The following is a 25,979-nucleotide window of genomic DNA, read 5'->3' on the forward strand; positions in this document are numbered from 1 at the left end:
GCTGTCTGTTTATCTAAATAGATGATAGTTTAGGTTTTTATGAGGTATCAGTATAAAGATGAAGCCGCATCATGGAATAATCAAAAGGAAATTGTGCATGCCAAGAGCTGATGGAGAATAAATTGGATTGGATGAAAGACCTCATGTCATTACGCCGCCAAAGTCTGAAACTCTTTGTCGACTGTGTGCAAAAGAAAAAGCAGAGTTTAAAAGAACTCCCATTGCTGTCCATGGCTCCATGAATATTTCAATCACGTTAGTAATTAGGAACATGCGCAACTGTAAATGTTTGACGCATTGTGCCTTTACGTCCAAATTAGGATTGTTATTTAGTGCTTTTGTTTTAGTTTTGGAGAAGAAATTAGAGCTACACTAACCATAGAAATGATTATTTTTGAGGTTAAACATTGATATTTCAGAGTTGTCCTTTTCTGTGCTTTTCAAGATGAATATTCTAACTACAGCTCCAATTCCATTGTTTCTCTGTGTAACTACAAACACATATGAACCACAGGTTGATGTGGATTTCAACCAGTTTCAGTGGGCTCCTGTCAACCAATCCTCCAAAATGTCAACAGCATTTACAAGCTATGACACTTCATCCTCTGTAAAGACGGCCACTGCTTCATCTGTAGCGTCTGCATCGTCGGTGGCTCATGAGGCGGCAGATCATTTCCCTCCCCCACCCTTAAACCTGCAGGTATCTCAAGAAGTCCTTCACAACGTCTCCTCCCAGCCTCAGGGTCAGGTGTCCCAGCATAAGCAAACTGCCAGTAAGGAGCATTACTTTAAGTACAAGAGTATGGCTGAACTAAAGCGCCTCTACAAGCACATACATCCAGAGGTACGCAAGAACCTCGAAGCAGAGTTCCTGAGTCAGCTCACCGAAGCAGAAAAGGCCGAGTTGGAAAGTAAAGAAATCGTAGGTGATGTCCAGCAGGCATGCTACATGTTTGAAAATGACGGCAACAACTCAAGTAAGAGTTCGAGCCCTGACAGGGAATACGTGGAGTGGGATGAGATCCTCAAAGGTGAAGTGCAGTCCATGCGGTGGATGTTCGAAAACAAGCCTCTGGATACAATCAAAGACAACACCGAAGATGAGAACGAGGTGAGAAATAACATCGCCCAGCAGGAGATCATCGCAGGAAAAGATGTCAGATACACAGCTTGGATGTTTGAGACTCAGCCCATGGATGCTCTGGGAACAGAGACTCCTGATGCAACGGAGCAGTCAGAAAAACAGGCCGATCTCGCAAGAGGAGATGTCCGCACTGCTACTTGGCTTTTTGAAACGCAGCCACTCGATTATCTGAATAAAATCTACCAAGAAGACGAGCAGGAAATGGACGTTACTGTCAGTAAAGACATCACCGGTGGAGATGTTAAGACTGCTCGGTATCTTTTTGAGACCCAGCATCTTGATTCTCTGGGCAAAACAGAAACCATTGAGGAGAGTCACTTCCTGAACCTGAAGTCGGAGCTGGAAGAGATTAAAGGAGATGTAAAGACAACAACTCGCCTGTTTGAGACGCAGCCCATGTGTGTCATCAGGGGAGATTCTGGAGAGATTTTGGAGATCACCACCATCCGTAGGGAGGAGACTGAGAAAGGAGACGTCAAGACATCACGCTGGATGTTCGAAACGCAGCCTCTGGACATGATCAACAAAGACCCTGCTAAAGTAAAGCTGATATGTGGTATTTCCATGGAGGACAATAGTCAAGGTGGAGTGAACAAAGGTCGGTGGCTTTTTGAGACAAAGAGTCTTGACACCATTAAGGATGAGGAATGGGAGAGTTCCAGGAGGCAAAAGGAAGAAATAATTGGAGCTGATGTAAGAAAGCATTGCCTTGTTTTTGAGACTCAGCCTATGGATACTCTGAAAGATAATGCCAATGCTCGGCCTTTACCCTCTGAGGAGATTGTAGGAGGTGATGTTCAGTCAGCCAAATATCTGTTTGAAACTGTACCCATGGAAAATCTGAAAGAGCTGCAGGAAGTGGGAAAACTTCAGAAAATGGTTGCATCTGAAGAAGAAAAGGGTGACGTGAGGCATCAGAAGTGGGTCTTTGAAAGCCAACCTCTGGAGAATATCAGGGAGGAGAAGAAGGAGATTACAAGAACTGTAAACATTGAAGCCCTCGACAAAGGAGATGTGACAAACTACAAAGAAAGGTTTGAAAGTATGGATTTAAGCAAATGTGAAGGGACGCAGAGAATTCAAGTGGAAGGTGTCACCAGTGGCTCTGTCAAGTCCAACAGAGTTCTGTTTGAATCCTCCCCCATGTACGCCATGCAGGACAGCTCTGGACATTACCACGAGGTGAAGACAGTGAGGCGTGAGGAGATTGTGAAGGGAGATGTGCGCAGCTGCAGATGGATGTTTGAAACCCGTCCTATCGATGAGTTTGACGAGAGCATCAATAAATTTCAGATCATAAAAGGCATCTCCAAACAGGAACTAGAGTCAGGGGATGTAAAAACAGCAAAGTGGCTGTTTGAAACTCAACCACTTGATGCCATTAAGTTTTTCAGTAATTCTGAGGATGAAGAACAGAAAACTGTGGAAGGCATTAAAGTCGAAAAAGGGGACGTAAAGACTTGTAGGTGGCTATTTGAGACTCAGCCAATGGATGTTCTGTATGAAAAGGTGGAAAAGAGCGAGGCTGATGTCGAACTAGTGCAAAAAGGTGACGTGAAAACATGCACTTGGCTTTTTGAGACTCAGACACTTGACAACATACGTGACCATTCGGAGGCCGAGACCATCCTGAAAACCTGCACTGTGAAGCAGGAGGACATTCACGGGAAAGACGTGCGACTGGCTCGCTTCCTCTTTGAAACCGAGAATCTGGAAAACATCACAGGTGAGGACAGCGGCTCTTTCAGGAGGGTCACAGAAATCGACATCCAGTCAGGCGACGTTTCCAGGATGAAGTACATCTTCGAGAATCGCTCCTCTGACATCATGAGCTCCACCTCCGAGGAGACGATGCAGAGGCTGAAGACGCAGCAGGCCGAGGACATCCAGAGGGGTAACGTGATCGACTGTACGTGGAGGTTTGAGAACCAGCCAATCGATGCGATACGTGACGATGCCACTGAAGTGAGGGAAATCCGCACGGTGACCGACGTTAAGGGGGGCGACGTTGACAAAAGCCGCTTCATTTTTGAAACATATTCTCTTGATCAAATTAAAGAGGAGTCCACTGAGACTGATATGTCAAGACTCACTAGTATCTTCAGAGAGGAAATTGAGAGGGGAGATGTAAAAAATTACACCATGATGTTTGAAACTCAGCCGCTGTATGCCATTCGTGACAAGGAGGGTCATTATCACGAAGTAACTACAGTTACGAAGGAAGAAATCATGAGAGGGGACGTGGTCGGTGCTCGATGGCTGTTTGAGACAAAACCTCTGGATTCAATTAGAGATTCAGAGGAGGTCTATGTTATTAAAGCTGTGACTGAAGAAGGCGTCAACAAAGGAGATGTTAGCTCTGCCAGGTGGAAGTTTGAAACACAACCCCTGGATGAAATTACACAGGAGATAAAAGTTCGGTCCAAGACCGTTGCAGACATCCAAGGAGGCGACGTGAAGACAAACAAACAGCGATTCGAGACGGATGAAATGTCACAGAAGTACATCCGGACTGTTAGCGTGAGTGAAATCCAGAAAGGTGACGTCAGATCTGCCACGTGGATGTTCGAAACCCGCACGATTGATGAGATCCACGGCGATGGAGCCGAGTACGATGGCATGGAGAGAGTGACAAAAGAGGAAGTAATGAAAGGAGATGTCAAACAATCTGTGTGGCTCTTTGAGAAGCAGCCCCTGGACAGCATTAAAGAGAGTGACGGCACAGAGCTTGTTGTGACAAAGGAAGAAATCCCACAGGCCGATGTGAAGACGACAACATGGCTATTTGAAACCACTCCATTTCATGAATTCAACGACAGCAGTGTGGAGAAGACGGAAATAATTGGAAAAAGTATAAAAGAGACACTGGAGGAACTTTACTGTCAGAAAATGGTTGACTCGCAGGGTATTCTCATTGAGGCAGATGAAATTGGTGACGTCCGTATGGCTAAGTATAAACTCATGAACCAAGAGGCTCCAGAAATCCAAAAAGAAGAGATTATTAGAGGGGATCTTAGCAACATAATGATGAACCTTCTGAACCGACGGGAGACCACCGAAAGGGTCATAACTATCGATAAGGAGGAGCGAGGGAACATCAACACCACAGTGAAGCAACTCTTCAGCCAGGAAAAGGGAATCAGCTTCGAAAAGGAGGAAATTATCCGCGGGGACATTCAAGAGGCCATGAACAACCTGCTTAAGAGTGAAGACTCCTCCAAGCGGGGCATACTTATTCAAGAGGACGAGAAAGGAGACGTGAGGATGACTATTTATTCCCTCTTAAATAAAGGGGAGAGAGCTAGCATGGAGAAAGAAGACGTCGTTCAGGGGAATGTCAGCAAAACCCTTCATCGTCTTCTTTCCAACTCAGGAGGAGAGGATTCTAAAAAGATAAGAGTCGGAGACACAGAAAGGGGTAATGTCAGCTTTTACTCCACATGCATCGAGTCTGGAGCCTTGGATTACCTGAAGCAGCTTCAGTATGAACCTGACGAAGACCAGGAAACTGTACAAAAGGAGCGGATCATAGGTGGCGATATTGAGGAGACCAAAATCCTGCTGAGAAAGAATCAGCAGCAAATTGGTCGCACTGTGGCAGAGGTCGACATAGTTCCTGGTGATGTACACAGCATTGTTAAGGTGTTTATGACGGAGCCGAGTGTTACCTACAGAAACCTGGAGAAACAGGACATTGTTAAAGGCGACCTTAGTGCAGCCCTGGACTCACTGACCCAAGCCATCAATCAGAAAGTGGTATTAGAAAAAGAGGAGGTGGTGAAAGGAGACATACCGACCACTCTGAAGTCTCTGGAAGAAGCCCAGCATCAAGGCAAAGAAATGGAAAAGCCTGAAATTGTCAGGGGAGACATCAGGGGAGCTCTGGAATCACTGGAAAAATCTGCTGCTACCAAAACAGAAGTAACTGTTGAAGATTTAGTGCCAGGGGACATCAAAGGGACATTGAAATCCCTGGAGGAAGCCAAGCAAGCTGTGAAAGAAGTGGAAAAACAGGAGATTGTCAAAGGAGACATTCACACTGCCATGCAAAGTCTACATGAGGCATCAAGTGATAGAAAGATTTATCAGCACCAAGTGAGTGAACAAGGCGACGTCAAAGCCACTATCCAGCTGCTGCTGGAGCCGACGACTTCTCCAAGAATGCAACGCAGAGGCAGCATTGAAGGAGACGTGAAAACATCGATAAAATGTCTTTATGAAGGGCAGGAGACGGCACAAGTGGAAAAAGAAGAGGTTGTGAAAGGTGACGTTCGAGGTACAATAAAGTGTTTAATGCAAAGAAAACAGTATACAAATCCAAAACGCATGCATCCTCCCAAGAAAGCGAAAGTGCCCGTGAAAAACCCATTAACTGTAAAGCAAGTGGAGCATGAATGCTTCCATGAAGCCAAGAGTGAGAGTGCGGCGGACAATGCAGCCCCCGCCGTGAAAAATCTCTCTCAGAGCGGTGAGTCACAGAAGCACACACAGCGGCACCACGAAAGCAAATCGCTGAAAACACAGGTAATAACCCAGGAGGACCACTCCGTTACTGTAGCCAAAACAGACAATCCTGCTGGGGCCTCTCAGCACAAGAGCACAAAAGAACAGAAGCAGAAAGTGCTGCCCCCGCAGAAAATACAAGCTCCTAAGCCTATTATGATAAAGAATAAACAAAAGATGAATAATGATCAAACAGAGGCGAAAGCTGCTGATGTGAATGTGATAAAAGAAGTGCAAAACACATCACAGACAAATATTTCAAACAAACAAATGCACGAGATAAAGACAATCAAACAGGTGCAGACTACGGTGACGGAGAAAACGGTGCATAAGCAGAATGTAACGGCATCGGAGCAAATGTTGACGTCTCAGAAACAGACGGAGAATAAGGCTGTCGCACAAAAGCAGGGCGTCAGGAATGTGAAGACTGATCAGCGTAGCCTTGATATGAGAGGGAAAGGTGTGAATAAAAAGACAAAGCCGGAGATTCACTTCCCTCCTCCTCCCTCCTCACCGCCTCCTCCATCAGAATCTGAGCTCTCCTTGCCTCCACCTCCATCTCCGGTGGCAGAGAGTCCGGCACCTCCATCCCCGACTTCCCGGCCTTCCATCATGAGACAGGACAGTGACCTCCCACCTCCTCCACCTCCACCTCCCATGGAAAGCATAAAATCTGAGCCTGATTTCTTCCCTCCACCTCCACCTCCTCCACCTCCATCCTCCATGGGCGGACAAGATTTTCTCCCTCCACCTCCCTCTCAGCAAGAGCTTAATGCGATGCCTCAGGCTGCCCCTGTGAAGCTGGGGAAGCCCGTTGGGAAGCCTTTATTTAAGGTGCCCAAGCAGCCAGAACCGCAGAAGCAGCCCGTACAAGTCAAACCCAAATGGCAGAAAAAGCAACCAACGCCTCCACCGCCTCCACCTCAGCTCCCCCCTGATCAAGAAACAGAAACACCAACAGAAGTTAAACTTCAGGAGATGAAACAGGAAACAACCCAACAGACTGAAACCAACTTTCAGGCTACTTCAACAGCATCACCACCAACGAAAATACCAAGCATCCCACTTGTAAAACCAGCACAAAAAGAATCCCCACAGCCACCTAGAAAGACATTCGTCCCTCCCATTAAGCTTCCACCGTCCCCAGAACCCGCTCCAGCTGCAAAACCTAAACCCTACGCTCGTAAATTTAAAACCCCACTCATGCTGGCAGAGGAACGGTACCGCCAACAAAAGCTGGAAAAAGAGGAAAAAGAAATGAGCAGAGTCACGACCCCAACTTCTCCACCAAGTAATATACATTTTTCTGCTGCTACTGCTGAGCTTTCTGAAACAGAGAGCGCTAAGAAAGAAGCGACAAAAGCAAAGACCGAAGAGGCTAAGACCGTTTCCAAAGAAGGAATATTAGCACAAGAATCGCCTGTCAAAAAAACCCCTTCCCAGATCCCTTTGAGCAAACCCATGATCTCAGTGGAAAATAAGAAATCATCCCAGGGGTCTCTGGATAAAAAGCGTGTTTCCAACAAGCAGTCCACAGAAAAAATCCTCACGTCCACTGATGTCGTCAAAAAGGGCCCCAAGAATCAGGCTGCTTCTGTTCCTCACCGCGAGGCTTCGAATAATGAAGTCCGGTCATGCTCCAGCGTGGTCACTTCCTCAGTCACAGAGGAGCAGCAGTTTATTAAGAAATCCAGCAGCAGGTCTGTCGCTGCCGCACAGAGTGCCGTCCACGAAAATGTAAATCTTCAAAGCCAGGCTGCGGTCACATTGAAACCCGAAGATGTAAAGAATATTAATGTGGCTCTGACACAGGAGGGAAAAATGAGTCCCTCTCAGCCCACTAAAATTCCAAAGGTAACGCCAAGTTTCAAGGTGAAAACCTTCAAGATGCCGACGGAGAAGAAAGAGGAGAAACGTGACAGTTTGGGTCAAAAAGAAGCAGCGAAAAGTGAAATGCATTCACAGCTCGAGAAGAGCAACGTGTCACACAAACATGAAACACAAGTAAATCTGGAAAGCAACCAGCTGACGTCGGTGAGGATTGAGACAGAAGTGAAAGTAAAAGAGAAGAAAAGTCAGATGGTTCCACCTGTGAAGGAAGCTGAAGCGGAGATGAGGAAGGGAAAGCCGGTGCAGAAAAATGAGAGTGAAGTGAAGCCATCAGTTACTGTTTTAATGCCTAAGGTGGCTAAGATAACGTCTGCAGCAACCCATGAAGGACGAGGCCACGTATCCGTCTCCCACAGTCAGCAAAGCATGAAGGCAGAGCATGTTCAGCGACACGAAGAGGTGGCTGTGATACAGCAGAGCGTTCAGAGGCAGGAGGCCGTTCAGATGCAGAAACAGCAAACGAAGCTGCAAGCAACGGAGAAAATGCAGATGAAGTCAAAAGTGGAGCCTCAGGATGTGTTGGTGAAAGGGACAGGGAAGATGACCCATAAAGATGAGGCTCACCAAGAAGAGATCACAGATTCAGAGAAATGCAGTGTGATGCAGAAGCTGCTCGCTCAAATGAAAGAGCTTGAGGGCACACCGAGCAAAATAGACTCCAACGCTGTCAGGATGATTATAGGCGACGTCCCTGACTGGGTAATGGGCTCGGATGAGAAAAAGAATTTAAGTGAAATCGCCAAACAGAAGAGCAAGAAAAAATTGAAAGAAATGATGGTCTATGTGACGAATATCGTTCAAGCAAAGCTCACATTTTTGGAGAAAACCCTGACAGCTGTGAAAAAGGAAGGAGAAAAAGAAGAAGTGCCGGTGCCACCACCAGTTCCTCAAAAACCAGACAAGAAGGTTTTCAGTGCGGCGACGACGAAGGTGTCAAAGATCAGCATCGGCTCATCCAAAACCGACAAGAAGGTGGTGGTGGAGGAGAAGAAATCCATTCAACAGAGCAAAGGGCATCATGAGCTGAGTGAAGTGGCGGATCAGAGGGTGTCGTCCCCGTTAGCGAGCATCCGAACTCCGTCACCGACTTTTATCACCATTGAATCCAGGAAGGTAGACTCTCCTCTTAGAGTCACTCCTTCCCCTCCACCCTACAAGTCGGTCGGGACGCCTCCACCTCCTCCTCGTAAGTCGTACACGCCAACGTCTACCTTCAGCAGGGCCACGCCTTCCCCCACCCTCAGCCGCTCAGAGAAGCTGATGAAACTGAGGGATACGACCTCCAAGCTTTCTCGTGGCTTCACCCCTCCACCTCCCATGCCGGTTCCTGAGTTTTTTGCCGCCGAACGAGAGCGAACATCGTCGTTCAGCGACAGGGAGACGCCTATCGAGAGAACTGAGCACGAGTTGGTGGATGTCACGGAAATGGTGGATTCCATGACGACGGTTAAGGACAAAAAGTCTTTTTTTGAGGATGCGCAGAAGGCCGAAGTGAACAAGACCTACTTCAGGAAGGATCCCATCGATATCCCTGAACGTTTGGGACCTGATGCTGAGGAAGCCGTACAGACTGTGACCATAGATCTCCTGAAAGAGGATCTCCCTAAAGTCGATTTATCAAAGCTGGTGAACAGATTTGAATCTCCAAAACCAAAAGTCTATGCCAGGAAGGAGCCCATTGTGATTTCGGAGAGGCTGGGAAGCGACACGGAGGATGCTGAGGCAGAGCCGCATACGCCAAGAACCGAAGAAATCCCAACATTCAACGTCAAAGCAATAAAGGATGTGTTTGAGACCGGAGAGCACAGTTCCCAAGCAGCCCGAGAGCTCAGAGAACAAATAGAAAGAAGAGAACCTGAATCTGCCTGTTCGGAGCCTCTGGGTCACTCGCACATGACTTCGGTCACTGAGCAATTCTGCAGCATTGACGACTTCGGAAACATGACGACGGAGACGAGGAGCGAGATGCATTCAGGAAGCCCCGTGACCCGCGGCAACCCTCCGTCCTACGCAGACGTGGTGAGGGGTAGAGTTCCAACGGTGGCCGTGCCCCCCGAGGCCTCCACCGAGGAGCTGCTGAGAAGCTTCCAGCAGTCCTGGGCCGAGAGCCAAGGAGTTTTCCAGAACCTGGGATTCAGCGTCACGGAGCAGAGGACTTCTCAGATCGTAACGCACCAGCAGGAGACTGTCGTAACGGGTAAACTGAGCTGTGCCGCATGAGGAAGCCCAGCGTGCCTGACGGTGTGCTTTGTGTGACGATTTTAAAGCATCAACTGCATCGTGTGGAAAGAAAAGAGGCATTAACATTGGTTTGACACTGGTATTTATGCCAATTGATTTTTTAGTTTTATTGACATGTTTTCCCTGATTTTAAATGTTCCCACTAAAACAGTCTAGGTGCTGGCAGCTTCACACTTTTTAATATTCACAGGTTGCATTTCGTTGTGTTTATTCGTGCCTCTGATGTGTGAAGCTGGCATCGACGCTAACATATTGAACTAATATTTCTCCTGCATGGGTGTGGGATGCTGTTTTCTCAGTGGGGCGGCGTACAACTGCTTGAAATGTCTCCAGAAAGAAGAAAATAACATGTTTCATTTTCACTTTCTTGTTGTCCAAAATGGGGTATAACAATGAAATAACTACACTGTTGAACACCTTGGAGACCTGCATTGTGTCGTGTGATGGAAATTAACACTTCCCTTCTGCAATTTAACCATTTAACTCCAACACATGAAAGGTTTTGGTCTTTTTTTTGTCATTATTTTTAATAATTTCATGGGAATTTTCCTGGAAAGAGTGAAACATTGCTTCATTAATACCTTTCTGTGAGAATCTTAACTCTCCATCTATGTCAAATTGTAATTAGAACTCACATAAATTGATACGAACAAGTCTATTTAAAGAGTGACACATGATTTTAGAGTCACCACACTGTACCGACAAAATACCGCAGTCTTTCTTGAGTGTTTTAGAAATGGTGTGACTTTTACAGCTGCTGCCTCACTCAGTCTGTTGTTGTCAGCGCTGAGCGGTGGCTAAACTTTAAACGAGTGAGTCACCTTGAAGATGTAGCTAAAGCCCACAATCCAAGAAAATCTCAGGAAATGGAGGGAAAGTTAACGTTACATCATCCTGTAGTTGTTGCAGTGGAGGAAGTTGTGCAGAAGCCAACAAAAGTGGAAAAAATAGCAAAATAATAAGAATAAAAGAGCTATATATGGCTTAAAACCAAAGCAAGATCAATGAAATAAGGACCTAATCATCAATTAGCCGATTAGCTAACATAATGTAGCATTAGAACACAGCCTTGGTGTGACGATAGTAACACGTCAGTCCAGAGGGCTGAAGTCCTGATTCAGTCTTTAATAACAAGAAACTTCCACAGGATAACCTGCTTCACACCTCTGAATAATCCTGGTCCATGGCTGACATTTTTACCTGTCAAACCTCAGTTACGTAAAGGTCGAGTACGAGATTCTAAAAGTCAAATTTAGGGAACATCACCTCACACTCCGCTAGCTGTCTGTCTGGTTCATGTGCTAAAAAGAACAATCCAGTGTTCAGAAAGAAATGGACAGTACTGTTTAAAAGTTTGGGAACACCCAGTCACCTCAGACAAATTTTATCCATGTGCTAGCATAACTGCACAAGGGTTTTCTAATCATCAATGAGCCAATTAGCTAACACAACGTAGCATTAGAGCACAGGAGTGATGGTTGCTGGAAATGTTCCTCTGTACCCCTATGGAGATATTCCATTAAACATTTCCATTTCCAGAATTACATTTTTGTGTGTAATTTATTCTAGATTTCATGATTCTTTCCAGGAAATTACCTAGAAATGTTTTACACTGCAAAAACTCAAAATCTTACCAAGTCTATTCGTCTTATTTTTAGTCAAAATTTCTCATCCCCCCTTGATTTAAGATAAATTCACTTAACAAGAGACATTTCTATCTTGTTCAGTCAAACAATCTTGAAATTATCTTGCTGCGAGTTGAATTTTACAAGAAAATTCGAAATAAGTTTAGCCCTCGTGTCGTCCTGAGGGTCAAAATTGACCCGTTTTAAAGTTTGAAAAAGTGAAAAAAAAAAATTATATGTTCACAGTGAAGCTTGCGATGTCCACATTTTCAACATTTCTGGAAAACAAAACAACAAAAACATGAGACAAATGACAAAAATCAGACAAAAAACCAACAAGAATGAGACACAAAATGACAAAAATCAGATAAATGACACAAAAAAAACAAAAAAAGAGACATTTTTGAACATTTTTTGGTGTAAATAAAGAAAAGTTTAAAAAAATGTTTCTTTAAGACCATTCACAAAAAAAAATCAACCAAAATCCAGCGAAATTCGCTGGATTTTGGTTGATTTTTTTTTGTGAATGGTCTTAAAGAAAATATTAGAAGTTTTACTGATATATATTTAATCACCTTAGATATTTTTGAGGATTTTTTCGTAGGTTTTTACTCATTTTTTGAAAATATTTACAAGAATTTTCTTGCCAAATTTGGGAGACTTTTTTAAAATAATTTTTTTAAGAATTATTGGAATTTTCTCCCTGAAGGTTTTGCAAATTTTCAGAAATTTGAGGGATTTTTTTGCTGATTTTTTGGGGGATTTTATTCAGACAAGAAAACAATATTTTTTGGTGCCTGTAAATGAGGACAACAGGAGGGTTAATACATCTCAAATTAGGAGGTTACACGAAAGCGAAAATCTATTTTTGAGTGAACTTTTTTTTTTTTTTAGCATATCTGGCTTATTTTAAGACACCTAAAGTTGACAGTCCTGGTAAAATGTCGCTTAAATTACGTTTTTCCAGCTACTTTTAAGCTCTCGATATTCTAAATGTCAGATCTTATTTCAAGGAATTTTACCAATCCATTTTTCACTTGTTCTATTGGCAGATTTTTCACTTATTTCAATATAAAAGTTCCTTGAAATAAGTTTTTTTCCTTGTTTTGAGAGGGGCATTTTTTTTATTCCACCACCGTGTGTTTAATTTTTGCCATTTTCTTTGCAGAGAATTCGAATTCCAGAGTCCGAACTGTGCAGGGCGTGTCGGAAGAGGGTGTACCCCATGGAGCTGCTGATCGCAGACAAACAAAGCTTCCATAAAAGCTGCTTTCGCTGTGAGCACTGCAGAGGCAAACTAAGGTAGAGCTGCTTCACGGAGCTTTCTCGTTGCCGTTGTTTTCCTTCACCGTCTCAACTCGTCTCGTTTCTTTCTTGACACGCAGTCTCGGCAACTACGCCTCTCTCCATGGACGAATGTACTGCAAGCCACACTACAAGCAACTGTTCAAGTCCAAAGGGAATTACGACGAGGGATTCGGACAAACGCCGCACAAAGAACTGTGGAACAACAAGAACCAGCAGAACTCAGCTGTAAAATCACCCACGCCTGAAAGGAAACTCCCCGATTCCAGATCTTCTACTGCTCAGGACAGCGAGATAAACAAATCAGTGGATGAGAACAAAAAGCCCACCAGTAAGATTTCAGTGGTGTGGCCTCCCCAAGCAGATTCTCCAAAGAAGTCATTCGCGATCGAGGAGGAGCTGAAGTTGGTTAAGCCGTCATGGCCCCCGAAGGAGGGCCCGCCTCAGGATAATGACCTCCTAAATCAGCCGGTAAAACCTTCATTAAAGGAGAGCGGTGCTCCTGCAGTTACAGTACAAAACGGTCCCCAGGAAAGTAAGCAGGAGCAGGGAAGCACCTGTTCAACGGAGAGCGTGAAAAAGCCTGAAGAGGCTCCAGCAGAGGCTCCGGCCTCCCCAGCAGCAGCCGCCGAGGAACCGACGAGTGCCGCTCACGCCGGAGACGCTGAAGAGCCAAACAGTAGCTCTGAGGCGGCGGCACAAATGGGTTCAGAAATGGAGTCTGAAGTGCACCCTGGAGTGGAAGGGAAAGAACAAAGTGAGGAGAATGATGGGGGAGCTGGGGGAAAAAGCATGAAAGCGCCACAGAGAAACGTAGAGGAGAGTGCAGAGAGGGCGGAGGAAGTGAAGGTAAATGGACATGATGGGCGAGGAGAAGGTGCAGGAGTGGAGAAGGAAAAGCAGGAGGAGACGGATAAAGGAAGGAGTGAGAGCGTGAGCAACGGCGAGTCGGTAAAGGTCACGTTAATAGACGAGGAGACGACGGCAGGGCAGGCACTGAACGCAAACAACAACAATAATAATACTAAAGCCCAGACATTGTTTAGTGAGGACGAGGAAGTAGAAAACCAGCACCTCTTTCTGACAGACACGACTGGAGATTCTTCTCACGATGATCCCTGTCAAGAATCAAAGTGGATGCCAAGCGAAGTGCTGCAGTTGGCGCAGAGGGACGACGCTTTTGTGCCATCGGGTGCCAAATGTACCGAAGCCAGAGACTGCCATTCAGACGCAGATTTCTTCACAGAGACGGCCGGGGGAGCGTTGGCTTTCCAACGTGAGGCCGCCGAGCCGCAGGTCAGCACGTCGAGCTTCCTGGAGGACATCTTCTCCGGCCTGAGCACCGGCAGCTCCAGCCTGCTGTCAGATTTCAGATCCGACTTCTTCAGCCAGCCTGCCGGGGAGAGGCCTCTGGCGTTGGCGCTGGACGACCTTTTGGATTTTGGGATGGAGGCGAAAGAGGAGACGACTACGAGCTGCAGCATCGGCGGGGAGGACGCTCCTCTGTGGGCCGAGGACGACGAAGCCCTGACAGTGGAGGAGCAGATCAAGAGGAACAGATACTACGACAGCGAGGACAGCGACAATTCTTAAATTCAGCCCTTTCAGCGAATAAACAGGCGACGTGTAACTTCACATTTCTGTCCATGGAGAGATGAACTGCTCTGATTTCATTTAGTGTTTTTCTACTGACACCCTCTTTCCTTCTGTATCCAGCTTTGTTTGATGCTGATTGATGCACCTGGCGTGCACAGAAATGGAAATTCGTTCCTGTATGTTTGTGTTTTTTGCTGACTGATCTGAACAGGGCTGTGCATTCATTGCAAACCCTGTTTTTTTTCTTCGAATGAATGCCCGTCAGCTTTCTTTTGTGTCTGAATAAAGAGTTTCCCCTCTTTTTTTTCTTCATTTCTATTTGACTTTCTGGTTGAAATAAAGCTTCACAAACTCGACACTGTATGACTTTGTAATCACTGAGTGCCTGGACAAGCCAAGAGGGAGCAGTGATGGTGCTTAGCTGGATCCCCTGAGTGATGTACAGCCTACCTAGATAACACAGTCCGGCTCAGATCTCTTTGGTGAAAGGCGTATTGATTTTCGCTGATAGAGCAGGCCTGTTGTAGGAGTTACAGATTTTTCCATTAGGTGGCTTTTGTCACCTCTGACAGATTTTTATTCCCCAGCTCCAACATGCGGGGTAATTGGCTGCAAACAGAATATACTGCAGTGTTAATTACAGCGGCCCAAAAACACCGTACATTAGTGTCAGGAAAGTGATGGCTTCACAGATTGTGCGCGGGTCACGCTGCATTGTGCTGACGGATTCTTTAAGTTCACTTAAGCGCTGTTGCTGGTTCAATAATTTAGCATCCTCTGCTGAAATGCTGCGTGGCATCTTTTTAATTGGGGTGTTTTTTTTTCTCCCTAAGACCGCTTTTCATTGACAATTCAAAGTAGATGCAATTTTCCAAGTTTTTAATCGTTTCATCTCGCTGCCAAACAATTATACAACCAGACAGCCACCCATCCGGACAGATAATAAAGATAAAACAGCCAGACTGGTGTTAAAATGTACAATTAGCGTGCACAAGTAACTGTAAGGATCATCTTTTTTCCCTGAGTCTGTCTTAAAGCAAAAAGATAAATGTGCACAGACAGTAACAGTAGCAAGAAAAAGGAGTTGGAATGATCTGCGTTTATGCCACCGTCACTTAGAAATGTCCTTATTTTGGAAAGAAAGGACGTTTTTTCTCAATGAAGATAGCATTAAATGAATGATAAATCCAGTGTAGACATAGTTAATGTGGTAAATGACTGTTCTAGCTGTAAATGTTTAATGGAATATCTCCATAGGGGTACAGAGGAACATTTCCAACAACCATCACTCCTGTGTTCTAATGCTACATTGTGTTAGCTAATGGTGCTGAAAGGTGTTGTATATTTGAAGGTGGAGTGGGCGTTATGTCTGCAATATCACTGGACAAAAAAATCCACCATGACCCTACGGCATTGTGTAATTCAACTGTAAACTTCTGCACCTCGGGCCCCGTTGCCGATGGAAACCCTATGCTAAGAGGAGTTCTTATGAATAGTGACCTGTACACAAACCTATGTAAGTGAGTTTTGAACTGTGATTCATTCTGGCTACGAGTCGTCTACCACCAAACCACGGTGCCTGATCGATGCTGGTCGGTTTTTATCCAAACAAGCCGGTGGCAGCGGACGTTCCTTCATCATCCGTCTGAGAAACAACATTTGTTGACGAGGATCTGAACACTCCACAGTGCTGCTGGGAAGATGTTTTGCGGCTTGACGAAACAACTTGCAGTTCTCTGAAAATCCGAAGTTTAAATCAATCCACTGGACTTGAAGAAAGTTCCTTGAAGACGTTTCACCTCTCATCCAAGAGGCTTCTTCAGTTCTGGTGGTGGTTGGTGTTGCCTCAGCTTTTAAACCTCTGAGGTGTGTCCAGGGCTGTTATTCCAGTGACCAATACCAAGACTCATCTGTCCACTCAACGATGGGTTTTGGGTCAGATGAGTTTTGGTATCGGTCGCTGGAATAATATCCCTGGACACACCTCAGAGGTTTAAAAGCTGAGGCAACACCCACCACCACCAGAACTGAAGAAGCCTCTTGGATGAGAGGTGAAACGTCTTCAAGGAACTTTCTTCAAGTCCAGTGGATTGATTTAAACTACTTCGGATAACCATGACCTGGATGAATGAGAACCTACACAGACAGTTCTCTGAAAGGAAACGTCATCCTAAAGGTGAAGCACGGTGGCGGCATCATCATGACTTCTTTGGACAGTCCACCACCGTGGCCTCGCAAATGGATTCCCTGTTTTATCACGGTGTCTTCCAGGATAGCATCAAGCCGTAGTAGAAGCTGAGCGATTCACCTGACATCCTGAAGATCTGGATGAGCTCAGGCAGTTCTGAGAGGAAGAACATGAGGTAACAGCTCCTGGAAACACTCGTTTAAAGTTATTGCTGCTGAGGGAGGTTTGACCTGTTATTAAATCCAAGGTTTCACTTACTGTTTCCCTCAGCACTGTTAAGGTTCAATGGGTGAGTTCAGTGAGGACGCAAAAACCATTTCACACCTTGTGCTGCTCTGTACTTGTGCCTTAGATGAAGATCAGATTCCATTCGATGACCATTTAAAGCCAGACATCATCTCATTCTTCACACACTTTGCCCCAGTTCATAAATCTCCTCCGGTGTAATTAACACAGGACAAAATCTACCGCTCTGAATGTCCTGAAATGCATTAGCTGGGTTTTAAAGCACAAGTTTTAGAATTAAAAAAACCACCTGGAGGTGTGGAATGAGAAAAAAAGTGATCTTTGCAGACCTGTGCGGCCCGCTGCTCCTCTCCGCCTGCCAGCAGCTGGAGGCTACATTAGCTGCTACCAGAATAAAACACCTGAATCAAAGTGTCAGCGCTCGGGTTGCGCTGTGTGAAATGAAAGCAACAGGTTTTTGGCACGGAGGAATGAGTGGAATAAAAATGACTGATATCAAAGGAAATTTGCCCAGATTTTGAGCAAATATTTATAGATTTTTATATATCTAGGACTAAAAATATTGATATTTCTTCACATGAATGCTTGTAATCAGTAGAAATATTAGTCCGGGCAGTTTCTCAGCATTTTCATTCTGGTAGAAACATGCCTCCTGCTTTGATGTTCTAAATTTTTAACTACCAGCAGCCGATTCGCTCCTGCCAACGGACCAAATAAATATCAAGAGAAGTGAAGAAAGTCTGGTCCAGCTTACGACTTTCAGGGTCTGCTGCAGCTTTCTGTTTGCCAGAAACCACAGGGCTCGTTCAGAGGTGTTTCAGAGCTGTTCTGGCAGCGTGAACAGGACCGGCAGCACATCAGGCAGCATGTTCTGGCTCTTCGGTGTGTTTCTTTAGAGCACCAGTGTCTCGGGGTCGAATCCATTTGGGAGCCTTCCTTACATGTCATTTTCTCCCTTTAAAAACCAAATTTCCTCTTTAATTATAAAACGAGCTGAAAACCATAATAATTGCATGTCTTTGTTGCGTCCCCACGCTGCAGCCCAGCTCGGGGACCAAAAGAGAACGTTTTGTGCTTAAAAGATTTTGAAGAAAAGCGATTGATTGGTTAAAGACGGAGGGTGTTCTGAAGCTTTGAATGCACTGCTGCACAGAGAGAGGAAGTGGGATCTGTCTCCATTCTGTTAAACAGTGGTAGCATTAGGAAGTCGTCTTTTCACAGCCATACACAGAAACTTACTATTGATTTCAGTATTGATTAGTGTAGCCATTAGTTCCCCCAATAAATCAATTACTATTTCAATTTAATGAGTCAAAAGTGTTGATATTTGATTTGTTGTTAAACTAGCTCTAGGTGGGATGGATGGATGGATGATGGATGGATGAATGGATGATGGATGGATGGATGCTAAATGGATGGATGGATGGATGAATTCATTGATGGATGGATGGATGGATGGATGGATGATGGATGGATGGATGCTAAATGGATGGATGGATGGATTAATTCATTGATGGATGGATGGATGGATGATGGATGGATGAATTCATGGATGGGTGGATGGATGGATGGATGGATGGATGGATGGATGAATTTGTGGATGGATGGATGGATGGATGGATGGATGGATGGATGAATTCATGGATGGATGGATGGATGGATGGATGGATGGATGGATGCTAAATGGATGGATGGATGGATGATGGATGAATTCATGGATGGATGGATGGATGTTTGGATGGATGCTAAATGGATGGATGGATGGATGAATTCATTGATGGATGGATGGATGATGGATGGATGGATGGATGGATGGATGGATGATGGATGGATGAATTCATGGATGGATGACGGATGGATGGATGGATGCTAAATGGATGGATGAATAGATGTTTGGATGGATGGATGATAAATGGGTGGATGATTCATGGGTGGATGAATGAATGGATGGATGGATGAATTCATGGATGGATAGATGCCCCATTTTAAATGCATTTTTGTGTGTTATTATTATTATTACTACTATCTTTCTTTACTGATGTAAATTCTTCTTGTCTGGCAGCATGTGTGTGGGTGGTGTGGGTTGACTCATGGTTTAGTTTCTGATTATAAATACCAGAAAAATATCTTCATTTTGCAATAAAATATGTTTATTAAAAAAGCAGCAGCATCCCGTCATTCCGCTGCTTCTTTCCAGCCCAGATGCCATCAGATCACTGATCTCGGTTCAACAAAGCAGCATCACCCCGCTCGCTCCCGGCTGCGGCTGATTGGCTGCCGTCCCTCCCGTCAGGACACCGCTGATTGGCTGCTCCTCTCTCCTCCGCCGCCAGCCGCTCGCGCCCCCGCTCCCTCCTCCACGAGCGCGGCGTGCGTGCATCCGCGAGACGCCGAGCAGAGCGGCGGAGGAGCGGACCGGCGCGGCACGGAGCCCAAGTTTCAGCGGACCAGCATCACCGGGTAGGTGTCTGAATGAAAGCCCGTAGAGAGGCTGCTGTTTTCCCGCTGCGGCTCCGCGGTGCTTCGCCTCCAGGTGCTCCGGAGGCTGTTTGCGGACTTCACGTTGAGTTGCTGCTGCCGGACTGTGAATGCACCGTTTGACCCGGTTCGGTCCTTGTAGTCTGCGACAGCTCCGGAATTTCAAACTTGCATATTTTTAGTTTTCGCAGCTGCAGCCCGTTGCGCTCATTATGGGATGGAATCAGCGCAGGCGCTCGTCTCAGCTGTGAAATAGCTGGTGTCTGTCTTATTGGCATTTATGCGTGTGAGAGAGAGAAGAGAAGAGCAGAGATCCAGACGGAATTAATCCTCAGAGCTCAGCAGATGAGAGCATTGTGCTTTTTCTAATGCTTCATATTAAGTACAAAGATTTATCTGGCTGCTAATCCGTGTCACTTAACATGAACTAGTCAAATCCATTCTGTGTCATTGCGTAAAGGGATCACCACGCTGTGCCTCCTCACTGCTTCTCTGCTCCCAAGAAGTGAAAATAAAAGCCCTCTCAGTGGGATTTTTACCTCTTAGTCAAAGGGTCAAACCAACAATTCCCGGCTGGTGTCAGAGCTGGCTGTGAACCGTGAGCCTGAGCTCAGAGAAATCCATTCCTAGAGGTTTATCCTGACAGTAGCTTTGAATGATCTCAAACGCATCTGCCCTCCTGCAGGACTCAACCTCTTTTTTTTCCTTTTTTTTGGATTACATCAACACTTCTTTCTCCTGGTTGTGGAGTAACACCAGAGGAGCAAACCGGTGGTCTTTCAACCTTTCCAACGCCGCCCGGCTCGTTAATAACGGCAGCCCTGCCAAATTCCCTCATTTAAGCCTGAATCCTGGCGCCAGACCAGAGACTGATGGAAAAAAATTTGCTCCATTTAATTTCAGAAATGTCCCACAGTCGACCGTTGGTCTCCCGTGACGTGAAATGCAGCGGTTTAATCTCAATTAGGGAGTGAAGGAGGGGCACACGTGGATGAATAGTGAAGGAGAGAAGAAGTGTTTACCGTGATAAAAGGATAAAAGTCATTTTAAGCTCCAACAAATACTGAGATTTACAAACAAGTAGAAGAATGAACCCTTAGATGTGATTGGACCCTAATCCGTCTGTCCATCCTCTGTACACCGCTGAGTCCTCATTACACAGCGCTGCACATACAGGCAAACAATCGGACTTGCATTGACGTCTGCGGACAATTTAGAATCACCACTTAGCCTCAGGATGTTTCTGGACTGTGGGAGGAAGCTGGAGAACCTGGAGAACACCCACACGTGTACAGGAGAACATGGAGACTCCATGCAGGAAGGCCGGGATGCAAACTGTTGATCTTCTAGCTGCGAGGCGGCAGTTTTAACCACCAATCCACTCGTCAAAATGGCCCCAAAATGTCATTTTGGTCAAGAATAATCACTTGTGTTTTTGTGGTTGTGTTCTATTCAAGAGAGATTTCATGTTTGGAACATGTTTATTTTTCACTTTATAGCAGATTTTGAACATTTTGATTATTGAAAAAGAAGAATATTACACAGAAGAGCAGCAGAACAACGTCAACATCTGTTTTCCGCTCTCCATCCCTGAACTTTTAGCACTGTGTCGCCTTTTGGATGATTATCAGTGATAATAAGAGCTTGGAGTAGGAATACAAATATTGCAGTTTCTTTAAAAGTATAAAAAGCAACTTAAAAATGTGAATGGAATGATATCAAACGTGTTTTTGGAAGAATATTCTGTTGCTATTCTGTGTAATATTCTTCATTTTCAATCATCAGAATGTCTAAAACGTATTATAAAGTGAAAAATAAACATATTTCAAACATGACATCTCTATTAAATATAATACAAACAAAAACACAAGTGATTATTCTGGACCAAAATGACATTTTGGATCAGTTTTGACCCTGTGGCTTCGTGGTTAGCGTTGTCGCCTTGCGGCTAGAAGATCCCCGGTTCGGATCTGCACCTTCCTGGGATCTTTCAGCGCGTTCTCCCCGTGCTTCTCCAGGTTCTCCAGCTTCCTCCCACAGTCCAACAACATGCTGAGGTTAATTGTCAGTAGGTGTGAATGTGATTGTTTGTCAGCTGGGATAAACTGGAGCCCTTTGTGACCCTAATGAGGATTAAATGTAGATGATGGATGGAATATTCCACAGAACAAGAAGAACGTCAGCATCCGTTTTCCTCCAGCTGCTGCTGCCCTCCGTCCCTCCATCACCTCTTGCATGATGTCATCAGCAATAAACAGCATGGAGGAGTAATATACATTTATTTAACTCTTAGATGCATAAGTGGTGACATCATTTTCAAGCAGTGTCTTTGCAATGAAACGTTTTCATTTCATTTTCCAGCTTTTCCTCTAAAAACGTGTTTGACGTAAAACTGCCTTAAAACGTTTTCTTCATTTCTGGTAAAGAAATGTATTGATGACAGTTAAAAATGTGCTTCATTCCATATTTTACTGTGAAATAAATGAATAAAAAGTTTTAGTTTTACTTAAATGTACATGAAAATACCTATAACATAAAGTTTCTGTGACTGATCATAAATATTACAGCATTTTTACCTCATGAACGCAATAATTAGTGTATTTAACATTCAATATGTGTATTTTTAGCAATGACATGTTTGCAGAAATTGTGGTTATAGCTGTCAGAAATATTTAAGTATATTTCTGTATGTGTCATTGCTCCAACAACTCCAAATGTTTCCTTTGTTTTAGTGCAAAAATGTTCACATTTAAGGAATTATTTTTATACAAAACATCATGATCAACCTGAAATTTCTCAAGAAAAATAAGTTCAGTTTCATCAACTTTCAGCCTCGGTTTATCATTTCCTCATTACAACTTCCAGATCACAGAGTGTCTACAAAGGAACACAACATTTAGTCACCTGGAGCTGAATGATACAGTATTTTATTTTATGTGACAGACAAAAAACCCACAAAAAACAACAAATACAAGCTAAAATATGACAAAAATGAGACACAAAATGACAAGAGCGAGAAGCAAAACTACTAAAAATGAGACAAACTACAAGAGAAAAAATTTGACAGAAAGATTACAAAGTGACAAAAAATGGGCAAACGACAAAAACGAGACAAAAAAATTACACAAATGAGATCGAAAATGACAAAAGCGAGAAACAAAACGACGAAAAAGTGGGAAAAAGAACACGAGCGAGACGACACAAACGATGCACAAAACAACGAATAAAGCAAAATGACAAATGAGACAAAAACAAACCACAAGCGAGACATAAAGGAAACACAAAACAACAAAAACGAGAAACAAAACATGAGGCAAACGACGAAAATCAGACAAAAGCAACAAAACAAGACAAAATATTACAACAATTAGACACAAAATGACAACAGGGAAATGAGCAATCTAGTATTTTACTTTATGATGAAGGTGTAGGAATTATTTTATCTGTAGTTAATGTTTTCTCTCTGACACTTTACAAAGTCGTCCCACAGGACAGTTTGGACCCCCTAGTGGGCCTGTTTTGGGCCACAGGCCGCATGTTTGACACCCCTGGTTTAATGTATTAAAGACAGCTTAGAAACCTAAATGGAATGATATCCGAAGCATTCACTTTGAGGAATATGCTGGGAAAAAAAAAAAACGGCTTTTCATCACCAAGATATTACAAGAAAACGACCTTCAGCCCTTCTGCATCTTCGGGTTCATAAAGGGGCTTTACGTCTTCAGAAATGATTAGAATATTGATCGTGGACCAATGAAAAGAGTCTCCCTGGTTTCCCTGTTCACGACTCCCGTATGTCTCCTAGAAAAGAATCAATGCTCCTCACTGTCTTTTTAGAAAGGCGTCGCGCTGCTAAATCACGATTAAACACTCGTTCCCCTCCGTCTGTAAATAGGCTGTTTATATGTGGAGTAAACTACGTCTTATTGACGTCCTGGGGGAGGAACCAAGCCCCTGGGTGCGCTTCTAATAGGCCCGCTTTGAACTCATTTAACCCTCATGTGGGGGTTTATATGCAGAGGCGTCCATGGAATTGATCTTCTGAAAAGTTCTGCATTAAATCATTTCACTCACAGCAGCCGATAGGAAATTGAAGACCCACTTTTTTTTTTTCAACGAGCCCTCAGGCCCGATCAAATCCAGTTAATTACGTCATATTTTAGCCCTGGAAGTGATTGGAATTCGATTTATGGCGCAACGCCGGCCCTCCCAGATGAGATGAACTGTACATGACAGTGATGAATGGCGTTTGTAAAGAGCGCCATGGAAAAGTGTATTACAAACCGGCTTATTAACTCGCACACAGTTAAGCTTTTTGCCGCTGCTTTTCTTGTCGACTCAATTTGAAGCGAAAATCTGTCAGATGGCGGATTGCTGTTAGTCACGGTGGCGTTCTGGAGCCCTCGGGGAACAGATTTCTCTCATGTGTGCGGCTCGGCTTGTCAAATGTCAGGTTTTTTTTTCATATATTTTAGTCTTCTGTAGAAGCTGCCACTTTCTGAAGACCTTTAGTTTGATGTTCGCTCATTTTCCTTTCATCAGCTTTGGTTTCGTGTCATGTCTGGAAACCCTGCAGTGTTGTTCATCATCTGGGTTTAGTGTCAGTCGAACCGGCGTGTCGGCTGAGGATGGTTCACGACCGCAATCATGGACAGCTGGACTAGCTGGCTCCAGTGGCTCCGAGGACATTCTGCGATAGTGGGGAATGTGAAATATCATGTATAGAAATGATGCTTTGCTGCTTCAGTGACCAAATGACACAACAAAATGCTAACTGTACGTAGCAGGATGTGTTTGTAATCTGCTGTGGGATCCTGTTATCGCTGTACCAAGTAATCCAACAGGTAGCAGGTTTATCCTGGATCAGAACGGGTCTTTAGGGAGCGACTGCATCCAGAGTAAGATTGGTCTCCATGCAGTAAAGGCAAGGAGTCTGTGCTGATGTATTTGACAGAAATATGTGCATTGTCCTGTTATTTCAAACTCCACCCAGGAGACAGAGCGTTGGTGGAGTTATGTGACGATTGACGTTGGTTTGTCTGTCTGTCTGTTAACAACATTACTCTAAAACAGACCAACAGATTTGGATGAAATTTCTAGGGCTGCAGCTAACGAAGCCTCGAGTAATCGTCTGAAAAAGCGGAAGTGAGCGCTATATTACGTATGCACGATGCAGCGCAGACGTCCACGTTTAGCTACAGCTGTATAGTAAACGCTGACATCCGTGTTTACGATAGAACGCGGATGTCCGCGCTGCATCGTACATACATAATACATGCACGATGCAGCGCCGATGTCCGTCCGTGTTCCGTGCTCCGGTCGGACGCTGATTCCTGTTGCATTTCGTGCTCACTTCCGCTTTTGATGACGTATCGTGCTCAGACGATTACTCGAGGCTTCGTTAGTTGCAGCCCATTGAAGGTCAGAAATGACTCAAGGACCAAGTGATCAGATTCTGGCAGCGATGCGGCTTATCGTCTGGATCCACGGATTTGCTAAAGATTTCTGTGTCATTGCCAGATCGCGGCAAAGCACAGCGTCACTGTAACCATGACAACAAGAGGACATGATTGCGATCCTACTACAAATCCACCGCTGAGGACTTATCAGGACTTATCCATCAGAAATCATACGACTGAGCAGCCTTGGAGGAGTACTGCTTTCTCTGAGTGCTTTTCTTGTTGATCATGCGATAAACAAGACTTTTACTCCTATTTAGCGTTTAAACTACATAACTTCTCGAGGTTCACTCAACTGACTGACAACTAAAAAGCTAAATGGAAATATTGGAAGCATCTGCCTCTCCTGGAGCTTCAAAGTCAGGCTGATTCTGTACGGATTTGGCCCGATTTCATCCCCTCGGTTGCAGTTTGAGGGAGTCAGGACACGGCATTAACTCCCTGAACAACCACGGATGTGCTTCGTGGACAGCTGGATGGGTTTCTGGCAGGAATGTGTGTATTGTAGTCCAACCGGTTCCACTGACTGACTCCAAGCATGGCGGCTGTCAAAGATCCTCTAAACCACAGCCGGCGTGTTTTAATATGACCAGAGAATCTTTTCACGGTTGAGGCTCAAACAGCAGCCCAGAGTAAGGATGTGTCACACCGTCTGCATCCTCCATCCATGACAGAAAAACACAAAGTTAGCCGGGCTGGTGTTTACATCCAGCCTGACGTTGTAGTCAGTCCTTTGAGCCATCATCCAGGATCAGTAAAAACACACAGTCTGCAGATTTAAGGCTAGTAAGTACAGAAATCACAGCCTTATTTATGCCAAAGATCAAAAATTAAAGCGCGTTCCACTTCTTTGACTGAGCATCCATTTCCAGACACGTCATTAACCTTCATGTCGTCCTGCAGGTCAAAACTGACCCATTTTAAAGTTTGAAAATGTGGAAAAAAATATAGATTTTCACGGTGAAACTTCTGATGTCCACATTTTCAACATTTTTGGGAAATTTTTGAACATTTTCGGGTGAAAAAAAGGAAATGTTAAAAATGTTTAAGAACATTCACAAAAAAATCAACCAAAATCCAGCGAATTTCGCTGGATTTTGGTTGATTTTTTTGTGAATGTTCTTAAGAAAATATTAGAAGTTTTACTCATATAAATGTATTTTCTTTATATATTTTTAGGATTTTTTTTGGAAGATTTTTACTCATTTTTTGAAAATATTTACAAGAATTTTCTTGCCAAATTCGGGTGATTTTTTTTTTTAAATAAAACTTTTAAGGGATCTTTAAAGGAATTTTTAGAATTT

The 25,979-nt window shown here is 44.4% G+C and overlaps 2 protein-coding genes and 1 long non-coding RNA gene across 3 annotated transcripts in view; 2 read left to right on the top strand and 1 right to left on the bottom strand.

Annotated features, from left to right (window-relative positions):
- The window catches only part of LOC110964222 (xin actin-binding repeat-containing protein 2-like), a 101,287-nt gene extending 86,627 nt beyond the window's left edge, over nucleotides 1-14,660 (top strand). The window contains exons 8-9 of the mRNA XM_022212882.2: nucleotides 12,572-12,705; nucleotides 12,789-14,660. Of these exons, the coding sequence (XP_022068574.2) occupies nucleotides 12,572-12,705; nucleotides 12,789-14,301 (1,647 nt within the window). The 3' untranslated portion in view covers nucleotides 14,302-14,660. The remainder of the gene's footprint in view (nucleotides 1-12,571; nucleotides 12,706-12,788) is intronic.
- LOC127532183 (uncharacterized) overlaps nucleotides 1-25,979 on the bottom strand; it is an 809,822-nt gene that overhangs the window by 609,683 nt on the left and 174,160 nt on the right. The gene's annotated exons all lie outside the window — the stretch shown is intronic.
- xirp2a (xin actin binding repeat containing 2a) lies at nucleotides 3-11,847 on the top strand. The gene has a single exon (XM_051943269.1). The coding sequence runs from the start codon at nucleotides 446-448 to the stop codon at nucleotides 9,755-9,757; it is 9,312 nt and encodes a 3,103-aa protein (XP_051799229.1). The 5' UTR covers nucleotides 3-445; the 3' UTR covers nucleotides 9,758-11,847.

Source organism: Acanthochromis polyacanthus, chromosome 22 (assembly GCF_021347895.1).
Source record: "Acanthochromis polyacanthus isolate Apoly-LR-REF ecotype Palm Island chromosome 22, KAUST_Apoly_ChrSc, whole genome shotgun sequence".
Lineage (NCBI taxonomy): Eukaryota > Metazoa > Chordata > Actinopteri > Pomacentridae > Acanthochromis > Acanthochromis polyacanthus.

What these genes read in the sequence shown, in the direction of transcription:
- xirp2a (XM_051943269.1), top strand. Translation starts at nt 446, where the DNA reads ATGAATATTCTAACTACAGCTCCAATTCCATTGTTTCTCTGTGTAACT.